Source organism: Pelophylax lessonae (assembly GCF_965119305.1).
Source record: "Pelophylax lessonae genome assembly, chromosome: 1".
Lineage (NCBI taxonomy): Eukaryota > Metazoa > Chordata > Amphibia > Anura > Ranidae > Pelophylax > Pelophylax lessonae.
Genome location: NC_138768.1, coordinates 399110382 through 399122928, shown reverse-complemented (window position 1 = coordinate 399122928; position 12547 = coordinate 399110382). Strand labels below are relative to the sequence as shown.

Genomic DNA, 12547 nt, shown 5'->3' with positions numbered 1-12547 from the left:
AAGACAAAGCTTGTCACTCCTGGGTGTAGAAAGAGTCAAGACCACAAGTGGAGAAGGGTCTTTAGAGGCTCATGGAGGATCCTCTCTGAGATGCCATGGTGCCTCATGGTGACGGTCTACCTTATCAGCCAGACAAGCATAGAGCTTGGTCGAAGTTGGCGGTGTTTGTCTTTTCTATTGGAGAGCTATCAAACATCTGGCCGCCTTTAAGATGTGACTGGTTAGGTTCTTGGCTAATCTAGGTAATTTGAGGGGGAGTAGCCCTAAAAGATAGATTTTTGGGAAGAGGGAGATATCTACCTCGAATAGCCAGTGCAGGAGATCTTGGACCTAGTGCCAGTATGGTTGCAAAGATGGGCATTGCCAGTAGATATGAAGCAAAGTGCCACAGTATCTATGACACCTTCAGCAGTGATCCAAGGCCGAAGGGTATATGGCATGTAGGCAGGTAGGGATCATGTACCAAAAAATAGCACTTTGTATGCATTTTCCTTATAAAGAGTAAGGATGGGCTGGATGTTCGTCGACTTGAACATTGGGTGTTCACGTGTTTGCCGAAGACACGAACGCCCGGGGCACTCGGCGGCAAGTTCGCCCACTGATGAGTGCCCCATAATGCACTGTGTGATTGCAGTGCATTGAGTGCTTGTGATTGGCCAAAGCATGCACCTGACCTCTATGCTTTAGCCAATAATAGCACAATGTTCTGTCAGAGCCATGATTGGCCAAAGGCAGGGTGCCTACACTTTTTTGGTGAATAGGTAGGGGTACAATGTACTCGATACCCATTCATATGGGGGGGCGGGATCAAAGGGGCTAAAATCGTAATTTTTACTGATGCTATACGATCCAGCCAAGAGATTTGATCGTGTTCCCATTTGGTTAAAAGGGATCTGATAGAAGCGAAAAAAGGTTTAATGTTAGCTTTATACGAAGAATCGTATCATGATGTTGAGGGAAAAGACTCCAAAAGATGATGCACCTCCAAGGGAGATATGTTGTAAATCGTGTCTTTAACATTACTCACCAGAAGAGGTACCCCTGTTTGGAGATTAGCCTTCCACACTTGTTGCATTGACAACTAGAACATTTTAGACTTTCCACTTCTTGCTGTCCAAGAAACAAGGTTGGCAGGACAGAAAGTGAAAGTGCATGTCCAAAAATGGGGACATAAGCATCAACAAGATCCTCACAACAATTCTAACACGTCCTTATTATACCAAATCTTGAAAAAGTGTTGGCTAGAGTTTCATTGTGATGAAAACCTATTTTTATCTTTCCTAAATAATGTATGTATGTTTCATGAATCTATGTAATAACATAAACCTACAATTTGATCTGATTTTTAGATAGAGCGGAAGCTGTAAGAGACCTGATTCTGGTGAATTCACTTCCATTAATTTCCAATTCAGACACCTCTATGATTTGTATTGCACCTCCATGGAGTACCCCGGAGACCATCTCTATTGTTAGAGACTTTGATTCCATTGCAAACACGCTGCAGGAACCATTAGACGTTACTCAGGATGAAACACGGAGAGCTGCCAAAAGGGTGTTATGGAAAAGAGAAAAGACAAGTGAGGCTATTGGAGCCTATTACTGTGAATGGAAATTCCGGGATACAGTAACCAGGATACGGACTATGAAGATGTCAGCACAAGGTAAAATGCACTGTTACCACGTCATTCCCTGATCTTTCAGTTTTTATAAAATTATATTTCTGCTTATTCAGTCAAATTTGAGAAAACCCTACTATATGTTTTTGTGTGTTCCCATCCATACAGCATACCCCAAAAAAAATGTAGTTTTAATATTTATTACTTTTTAGATATTTCTCAGGTGCAGACCTCATGGCTGACTACAAGTATTTTTTTAACTAAATCAGAGTGAGTCTGTCATGGTATGCCAGACTGGGTCTCCTCCTCTCATTACCATAGAGGAGCCCAGCTTCCAGCTCAGTCTTTAAATCTAGTTTACAACAATTATGAGCTCTGCCAGCACAGTACATACCGGGTTAATTGTGGCAAACATTTGCCCAACCCCCTCATAAACAAAGAGAACTAGTAGGATTTTACAGTGCTGGAATTGTTCAGAACAGAAAATCTAAAAACGGTAAGCTGCAGTTATCAAATTGTTTTTTAAGTGATGCAAAGGGTTGATATTTTTTGTTACTGTCTTTTTCTGGCAGTCCCCCACTGGTGCTGTCAGCCTTTCCTTCCTTCGGGTGCCTTCTTAGTAAGGTGGGTGATAAGGAGACACCGTGGGTGCATGCTCCCCATCTGAGCTGTGTGCGTCCTTAGACGCACGCAGTGTTGGTAAGCCACTCCCCTGTTCCCTCCTCACAGGAGTTTGACTGACAGAAGCAAGCATATGACTCCTACTGCTCAGTATCTTCTGTGACACCAAAAAATGAGAGAAGCCCTGCTGCATCTGAGAAAGTGTTGGAGTGGTGAGAAGAGTCAGGTAAGTGTTTAGAGATGGGGGGGGGCTAGGATAGGTAGTGGGCCGTTTTATTAGCTTAATGCAGAGAAAGCGTTAAGGTAAAAAAATAAAATAAACTTTAGCCATTAGAACCTCTAAAACCACTTAACCTCATTAAGGTTTAACCCCCTTAATGACCAGGCCATTTTTTGCAATTCGGCACTGCGTTACTTCAACTAACAATTGCGCGGTCGTGCCACACTGTACCCAAATACAATTAGATAGATTAGAAATACAATTTCTTTTGGTGGTATTTGATCACCTCTGCGGTTTTTAGATTTCTCGCTATAAACAAAAAAAAAAAAGCGACAATTTTGAAACAAACACAATATTTTCTACTTTCTGCTATAAACATTTCCAATAAAAAAAAAATTAAAAATCTATTTTTTTTTTATCAGTTTAGGCCAATTTGTATTCTGCTACATATTTTTGGTAAAAAAAATCCCAAAAAGCGTATTTTAATTGGTTTGCGCAAAAGCCAGTGACATTAATACAGTAATCAGTGCTAAATAATATGCACTGTTACTGTATAAATGACACTGGCAGCGAAGGGTTAATACTGGGGGTGATCAAGGGGTTAAATGTATGCCTACTTGTGCTTGCTAACTGGGGGGGCTCTGTGACAGGCAAAGAGAGATCTTGTGTTTCAGCTTAGCTGAAACACACAATCTCTCTCTGCCTGTCTGACAGAAGAGCCGCCTGCTTTGTTTACATAGGCAGGTGGCTCTCCTGTCAGTGCCTCTGAAGATCACGGGAGGCTGGAGGCGATCGAGTTCGCTCCTCCCGTGATCTTACTCCCACTGTGTCCAATCACAGCAGGAGCGCGGCTCTGGCGGCGGCACGCGCCGTGGCCACGGCCACATAATCATGTAGATCTACGTGATTATGTGCAGTCGAGCCGTAAATCTGCGTGGGGCGGTCGGCAAATGGTTAAGTTAGTTATGTGAATAATAACATATCAAGAAGGTGTTATCCCAATTTGGCTGCAAAAGTGGAAGTACAAATAAATAGGATTTATTGTTTATGTTTAGTGAGTTTCCCTAAAAGTAATTTTTGTGTTACTTTTATATTTTATTTTCTTGATAAGAATTATTTCAGCATCTTATTTCATCAAAAAGATTTGTAGATCTTTCCTCAAATACTTGTTTGTGTGTCAGTGCAATCAATACAGGCAGTGAAATACTGCTATAAGAAAGTCAATTACAAGATAAGCCACTTAGAAAGGAAGATGAAACTCTACTGACAGAACTAGAACCATCGCCTTGCTCAAATACATGGGGAGCAGTAAATCAAACACTAAGCTACTGTATATGATTTCTTGCAACTGTGTCTGCAATCTTATCACACTATTATAATAGCGTTATTATATGTTTCATCAAAGCATTCAATTTACATGGTAAAATGTTGCATGTGTTGTATTTTTTTTAAAGGGTATATATAAAAAAAAAATATATATATATATATATATATATACATACTATGCCTTTCGAAAGTATTCGGCCCCCTTGAACTTTGTGACCTTTTGCCACATTTCAGGCTTCAAACATAAAGATATAAAACTGTAATTTTTTTGTGAAGAATCAACAACAAGTGGGACACAATCATGAAGTGGAACAAAATTTATTGGATATTTCAAACTTTTTTAACAAATAAAAAACTGAAAAATTGCGCGTGCAAAATTATTCAGCCCCTTTACTTTCAGTGCAGCAAACTCTCTCCAGAAGTTCAGTGAGGATCTCTGAATGATCCAATGTTGACCTAAATGACTAATGATGATAAATAGAATCCACCTGTGTGTAATCAAGTCTCCGTATAAATGCACCTGCTCTGTGATAGTCTCAGAGGTCCATTTAAAGCACAGAGAGCATCATGAAGAACAAGGAACACACAAGGCAGGTCCGAGATACTGTTGTGGAGAAGTTTAAAGCCGGATTTGGATACAAAAAGATTTCCCAAGCTTTAAACATCCCAAGGAGCACTGTGCAAGCGATAATATTGAAATAGAAGGAGTATCAGACCACTGCAAATCTACGAAGACCTGGCCGTCCCTCTAAACTTGTAGCTCATACAAGGAGAAGACTGATCAGAGATGCAGCCAAGAAGCCCATGATCACTCTGGATGAACTGCAGAGATCTACAGCTGAGGTGGGAGACTCTGTCCATAGGACAAAAATCAGTCGTATACTGCACAAATCTGGCCTTTATGGAAGAGTGGCAAGAAGAAAGCCATTTCTTAAAGATATCCATAAAAAGTGTAGTTTAAAGTTTGCCACAAGCCACCTGGGAGACACAGCAAACATGTGGAAGAAGGTGCTCTGGTCAGATGAAACCAAAATCAAACCTTTTGGCAACAATGCAAAACGTTATGTTTGGCGTAAAAGCAACACAGCTCATCACCCTGAACACACCATCCCCACTGTCAAACATGGTGGTGGCAGCATCATGGTTTGGGCCTGCTTTTCTTCTTCAGGAGGGACAGGGAAGATGGTTAAAATTGATGGAAAGATGGATGGAGCCAAATACAGGACCATCCTGGAAGAAAACCTGATGGAGTCTGCAAAAGACCTGAGACTGGGATGGAGATTTGTCTTCCAACAAGACAATGATCCAAAACATAAAGCAAAATCTTCAACGGAATGGTTCACAAATAAACATATCCAGGTGTTTGAATTGCCAAGTCAAAGTCCAGACCTGAATCCAATCGAGAATCTGTGGAAAGAACTGAAAACTGCTGTTCACAAACGCTCTCCATCCAACCTCACTGACCTTGAGCTGTTTTGCAAGGAGGAATGGGCAAAAATTTCAGTCTCTCGATGTACAAAACTGATAGAGACATACCCCAAGCGACTTACAGCTGTAATCGCAGCAAAAGGTGTCGCTACAAAGTATTAATTTAAGGGGGCTGAATAATTTTGCACGCCCAATTTTTCAGTTTTTTATTTGTTAAAAAAGTTTGAAATATCCAATAAATTTCGTTCCACTTCATGATTGTGTCCCACTTGTTGTTGATTCTTCACAAAAAATTACAGTTTTATATCTTTATGTTTGAAGCCCGAAATGTGGCAAAAGGTCGCAAAGTTAAAGGGGGCCGAATACTTTCGCAAGGCACTGTATATATATATATATATATATATATATATATATATATATATATATATGTATATATATATATATATATATATGTATATATATATATATATATACGTATATATATATATATATATATATATATATATATATATATATATATAAAATCCAATTTCTTCATCAATTTAGGCCAATATGTATTATGCTACATATTTTTGGTAAAAAAAAAAAATCCCAATAAGCGTAGATTGATTGGTTTGTGCAAAAGTAATAGCGTCTACAAACTATCGGATATTTCTATTTATTTATTTTTTACAAGTAATAGTGGCGATCATCGACTTATAGGGGGACTGCAATGTTGCGGTGGCCATTCTGACACTAACTGACACTTTTTGGGAACCAGTGACCCCAAACAGTGATCAGTACTAAAAAATATGCACTGTCACTGTACTAATGACACTGGCTGGGAAGTAGTTAACATCAGGGGTGATCAAAGGGTAAATATGTCCCTAGCAAGTGTTTTTCTAAACAGTGTGTGGTGCTTTTACTAAGGCCTTTGCAGAGACACAGGATCCATGCCTTCCCTCCTGTCAGTGATCTGCCTTGTTTACATAGGCAGTTCATTGTTCTGTCTATATGGTGGACGATCGGCAGGTACCGGCAGATGTTGGGACTGCGGTACCCGCCGCTGGGCTTCTGCTGTATATGATCACAGCAGGAGCAAGCTGCTGGCAGCGTGCATGAGTGTTCCCTGCCTGGAAGAGCCGGATCACAAATAAACGTGATCCATCGCAGAGGTGCTGCCCTGTAGCAATAAAACTGGCAGTAAGTGGTTAATTCAACCTTATTTTCTCTTTATTCTCATAAAATGGGGACCTCTGGACGTTAAAAGTGTTCCTTGTCATTACAGAATGGGATTACCAGAGTAAGAGGCACTTCGGAAAAAACTGTAATTCCCGTTCTCTATCAACCCACTAATACAATGTGGCACCTTCAACTAGTCAACATATTTTACAAAGATACTTTATTATACAGTATAATGGCGTTGATTTATTAAAGGAAAATATACTGTGCACTGCAAGTACACTTGCTCCAGAACTTAGTAAATGAGGTAAAGCTTCACTTTGCAAAGAATACCCAATCACATGCAAGGAAAAATAAAAAAACAGCATTTTTGCTTGCACGTGATTGGATGATAGGAATCAGCAAAATTTTCCCCTCATTGCAAAGAATTCCCTCAGATCTAGCAAATGCACTTGAAGTGCACAGTATATTTGCCTTTAGTAAATCAACCTCAATGTGTATTTAAGTTATTTTAAAGATGCTCTCCAAGCAGTTATAAATGACACAAATTATTGCAACTTGGTTATTTAACCACTTGCCGACCGCTCACATTGAGCGTACTGCGGCAAAGTGGTTCGTTATCGTCCAGCGACGTAGGTCTACGTCGCTGGACTCCTCCCTTTGTGGGCGGCGCGCTCGCCGCCTCCGGAGGCTCGCTCCCGCTGTATTCAGTCAGGTGATCACCGCCGCTCTTCCCCGATCGCCGGGGATCGAGTGTGGAGATCCGCCCGCTTGTGTAAACAAAGCGGGCGGATCTCCTAAGTGACAGGCAGGGACAAATTGCAGGATTTAGCATAGCTGAACCTGCGATCTGTCCCTGTGTCACACAGTCCCCTCCCCCCACACACGTCAGTAAACACCAGGCATACATTAACCCCTTGATCACCAATAAAAGTTAACCCCTTCCCTGCCAGTGTCATTTTTACAGTAACAGTGCATATTTATAGCACTGATTACTGTAGTAATGTCACTGGTACCCCTAAAAGTGTCAAAAATGTCAGTCAAGGGTCCGATCTGTCCACCGCAATGTCACAGTCCCGCAAAAAAAAATCGCAATTCGCGGCCAGATCGCCGCCATTACTAGTTAAAAAAAAAACAATAAAAATGACATAAATTTCCCGTAGTTAGTAGCTGCGATAACTTTTGCGCAAACCAATCAAAATATGCTTATTGCGATTTTTTTTACCAAAAATATGTAGCAGAAAACAAATTGGCCTAAAATGTTAAAAAAAATTGATTTTTACTTGTTTTGGGGGAATTTCATATAAAAAATGTGAAAAATATTGTTATTTTTTTCAAAATTGTCGCTCTTTGTTTGTTTATAGCGCAAAAAGTAAAAATCGCACAGGTGATCAAATACCACCAAAAGAAAGCTCTATTTGTGAGAAAAAAAAGGACATAAATTTAATTTGGGTACAGCTTCGCAAAGTAACGCAGTGCCGAATCGCAAAACATGGCCTGGTCAGGAATGGGGTAAAATCTTCCAGTCTTAAAGCAGTTAAAAATACGCTCATTGAGAATTTTTTTGTCAAAGACATGTAGCTAAATACATTTTGGCCTAAATATATGACAAAAATTGAATATATTGGATATTTTTTAACTGTCAAAGTAGAAAAATATTGTTATTTTTTCAAAATTGTCGCTTTTTTTTAATAATATCGCAAAAAATGAAGCGCAGAGGTGATCAAATACCACCAAAAGAAAGCTCTGTTTGTGGGAAAAAAGGACTTAAATTTCGTTTGGGTACGCCGCTGCATGACCGCGCAATTGTCAGTTAAAGTCGCACAGTGCCCAATCGCAAAAAGTGGCCTGGACGTAATGCAGGAAAATTCTCCGGTCCTAAAGGGGTTAATATTCATGCGCTTTTGTTTATTTATTTGCTTTACTGTCTATGTCCTATTGGCTAAATTTCCTTTCACTTCCTGCTACAGAGACAAAGCAGGAAGTAAGAGGCGATAGCTCCTCCTTCAGTTGTCCAGGGAAAAGGTTTTCCCCACTGGAAAATTTCCCCGCAATTACTGTTTCTGTGACAACTTAATCATTATGGATTTGCTCAGGGCTGCTGTTAGAAATCACGGGACCCCCCTTACAGCCTACCCTGCAGCCCCATCCCCCCCCCCCCCCCCCAGAATATAGCAAGACAATATTTTCACTAAAAATACACTAAAATCATTATTAGCGGACACAAACATAACAGAGAACCTGTGTAAATTATCCCTTCTTATTGTTTTTTTTACATTTAAAAAAATGTACATTTGTTTTAAAAAACGTTTAAACATTTTTACAGTTATTTTCAGTGGCGGCTGGTGCTCCATGGGTTTGGGGGGGGGGGGGGTCAGACGCATGGATGGAGGGGGGGGCGGCGCCCCTGCACCCCCAAGGCACCAGAGACCACTGGTTATTTTATTTTACATTTTTTTTTAATTATTCATTACAATGTTTTATGATTATTATTTTTTTTTTTTTGCAGTTTGTTATTTTTTTATATTGCAGGGAAGCCTGCAACGCTATGAGAAAGGGGGGGGTGGCACAGGGAAAGAGGGGGACACAGAGAGGGGGGATCAGAAGCAGGCAGAACAAGGAGGGGGATCAGTGTCAGAGAAGCAATTACAGGAACAATGTCCTGTGTCTGTGTCTCTCTCTGCAGCAGCTGAAAGCTGGCAGGAGGGGGAGAAATTGGCTTTCAGCTGCTGCAGAGAGCCGCACAGAGCTCCCTTCTGTAATTGCCCCTCTTCCCGACAGCACCGATTCCCATGCTGTTGGGGCCCCCCTGTGTGCCCGGGCCCCTTACAGGAGGATTGATGCCCCCCCATCAGCGGCCCTGGATTTGCTAATGCTTTCTGAACCAGGACCAGCAGTGAGGATGAGTCTCCCCAGCAGGGACACAGACAGCAATTCAAGCTCTTTTGAAGGCTTCTTATCCCATTCTGTTCACCTAGAGACCTTGCCACAGTAACACACCTCATGTATTGGTTTGCCTATACTCTGGATGAAGGAGCAACGGAGACACCTTTGGACAGCAGCATTGACAGTCTGGGGGGGGGGGGGGGGAGTGTTTTATGAATTAACAGATTTAGATACACTAACAAACTAAATCCAAACTCCAGATAATATTTCATAAGTAGTCACAGCCAGCAGGTTTTTTTTTTCTTTTGGGATATAGTTTTTATATAAATAAATAAAAGATCATTTTAAGCACCCTTGTCAGTGGTAGGTGGTTTGTCTCAAACCTCTAACTGCTAACTCTGCAGGAAAGCTAACAAATTGTTGAAAAACAACAGACTTATCAGTAGGATCACCAAGTGAAAAGAATATAAAAAAAAGCCTAAAAAAATAAAATGAAACCAATGTAATCACCAATTAGTAAGCTGGAATATAAAAAAAAAAAGCCTTGCTTTTGGGTTTAATGCTGCTTTAATTATAAAGGCATCTGCCTGTACAGTTTCCATTTAGTAGTGACACAATGATGCTGCACTGCCCCGGAATTCAGAGCAGAGTTGCCACTCTGAGTGTCTGCTTAGACCAGTGGTTCTCAATTCCGGTCCTCGGGACCCACTAACAGGCCAGATTTTAAGTATTACCTTGGGGGATGCAGACTAGAATACTGCAATCACTGAGCAGCAAATGAGATCACCTGTGATGTAATTTAGTTATCTTGCAAACCTGGCCTGTTGGTGGGTCCCGAGGACCGGAATTGAGAACCACTGGCTTAGACTATAGTGGGATGAGAAAATGTGGCAGGGGGCATGCCTATTGGCATTGTCACTGTGGATTCATAAGCCTGTAGCTCATCAATCAGCACTTGATCAACACTGTGTCCTGGCCACTGCTTTCTGGATTGACAGCACTGCCTCTGAATCCTCACCTTTATTATGAGCTGCAGTGTCTGCTTGGGAGATTATGTGAGACACAAATGAAGGATGATTTGGCTCAACTGTGCGTTATACAGTGCTGAATTTTGTACTAGTTTAGACTGTTGTATAGAAGCCTTTAGTTGTACTTTACAAAAAAGCTTTGGCCTTACACACACTTTACCATAGTTGCCAACATTTGAAAAAAAAATTCCAGGGACACTTTGCAGCAAAGCTATCAATTACTTACCACACCCACTTCCCTGAAGCTCCGCCCACTCTGCATAATTAATCTCCGCCTACTTATCATCAGATTATAGGGTCTACTCAATATAGAGACAATTACAGGAAGTGAAAAGGGGAATTTCAAACTTAACCCTCCTCTTATGTTAGAATTCTGTTACAATCCATTATGTTAACGGGTCGGTTTTGACCCGTGTTTTAAATCAGCCATAAAATACCCTCTGAATAATTATTTATCATCAAATTTGTTTCTTACCTCTTGGTTACCTTGTTAGGCTTCTTTATCCTTGAAAAGATTGTTTTTAATATTTTTGGTGTGACCCCTTAGACCTTTCTTTTGATAGCATACCTCTCATTGTCAAATTTAAAAAATGGTAAAATAAAGTCAGCAACTCTGAAATGAATTTGTCCTATGTTTCTTCACTTTATTTAGAGAAGCAGACAAGCAGGAAAAGAGATAGGCCCCTCCATAACTACAGCTCACAGGGTTGAGAGGGGATTGGCTGTCAGTGTTACTAAGCAGAGAGAGTGTTTATGATTTCAGTTTTGGCACTTATTAGTGTCCTAAAATCCTATGTTATAACTGGGTCAGAATTGACCCCAACACCATGAACGTCTTAATTTTCACCACAGTATTTTATAATTTAGTGAAAAGGATTATTTTTCTATTACATTGTTTAAATAGAGGTTCCTGACAAAGTAAAAAAATCTTGATGCAATAAACAAATTTATGTGATACTTATAGACATTCAAAACCTGAAAACAGGTCAGTTCTGACCCTAACATAAGAGGAGGGTTAAGGCCAAAGTAGCAGAGTTGGAATAATTCTCCCATAGAGCTGCACTACTTCTGCGTAACATTTACAGGCAGCCCGATTAACGGCGCTTCCAGGGACAATGTAAATTACCCGGGACAGACTCCTATTTGCCGGGACTGTCCCGGCAAAAACGGGACAGTTGGCAAGTATGCCTTTACATGTGTTTTTAAAAGCAGGCAGTGTAAGTTCCTAAATTTGCTTGGTATCAACCCCTTGCAGTCTATTGTACAGCAGTCCCGTACATGAAACCTGTATGAGGTCTCCTGGCCTGCCAGCCAGGGCTGTGTTGTGTGTGGCAGAGCTGTGAAAATCTCAGGAATGAATGGACAGAAATACAAATCCTTTGGCGGCCTTATATGTGTTTTATCTCTGTATTTAGATGTTTGCCTGGAATTTCGATTTAGATATGACTGTTTACCCTTTTTTGCAGCTTCATTTATCCCAACATCATTAACAGTCACTGGAAGTATAGGGGACAACATCACCCTCAGTTTTGTAAAGAAGGTTCCAACTGAAGAAGATGCAGTATTTTTCAAGAACAGTAAGTGGAAGAATCATGTTAATTTCTTATTTGGCTAGGGAACTTACACTAAGCATTATTTCAACTGGCATCCTCCGAATATACTGTAGATATCAAATATAGAATTACTAGCAAAAAACATCATCATTCATCTTGAATGCATGGTTGTTTTCCCTAAGAAACTAATACTGTTTATATTTGGTCAGTACTGGACCCATATTTCTGCTGATGCAAAAGGAAAACTAGGTGTAAGAAAAAGTCAAGGGCACAAGTGGGCAAATCATATACAGTGCCTTGCGAAAGTATTCGGCCCCCTTGAACTTTGCGACCTTTTGCCACATTTCAGGCTTCAAACATAAAGATATAAAACTGTAATTTTTTTGTGAAGAATCAACAAGTGGGACACAATCATTAAATGGAACGAAATTTATTGGATATTTCAAACTTTGTTAACAAATAAAAAACTGAAAAATTGGGCATGCAAAATTTTTCAGCCCCCTTAAGTTAATACTTTGTAACACCACCTTTTGCTGCGATTACAGCTGTAAGTCACTTGGGGTATGTCTCTATTAGTTTTGCACATCGAGAGACTGAAATTTTTGCACATTCCTCCTTGCAAAACAGCTAGAGCTTAGTGAGGTTGGATGGAGAGCATTTGTGAACAGCAGTTTTCAGTTCTTTCCACAGGTTCTCGATTGGATTCAG

The 12547-nt window shown here is 40.4% G+C and overlaps 1 protein-coding gene across 2 annotated transcripts in view; it reads left to right on the top strand.

Annotated features, from left to right (window-relative positions):
- TEK (TEK receptor tyrosine kinase) overlaps window positions 1–12547 on the top strand; it is a 180471-nt gene that overhangs the window by 70118 nt on the left and 97806 nt on the right. For both annotated transcript variants that reach the window (XM_082247009.1, XM_082247008.1), the window contains exons 2-3: window positions 1350–1661; window positions 11753–11863. In XM_082247009.1, coding sequence (XP_082103135.1) covers window positions 1350–1661; window positions 11753–11863 — 423 coding nt within the window. The remainder of the gene's footprint in view (window positions 1–1349; window positions 1662–11752; window positions 11864–12547) is intronic.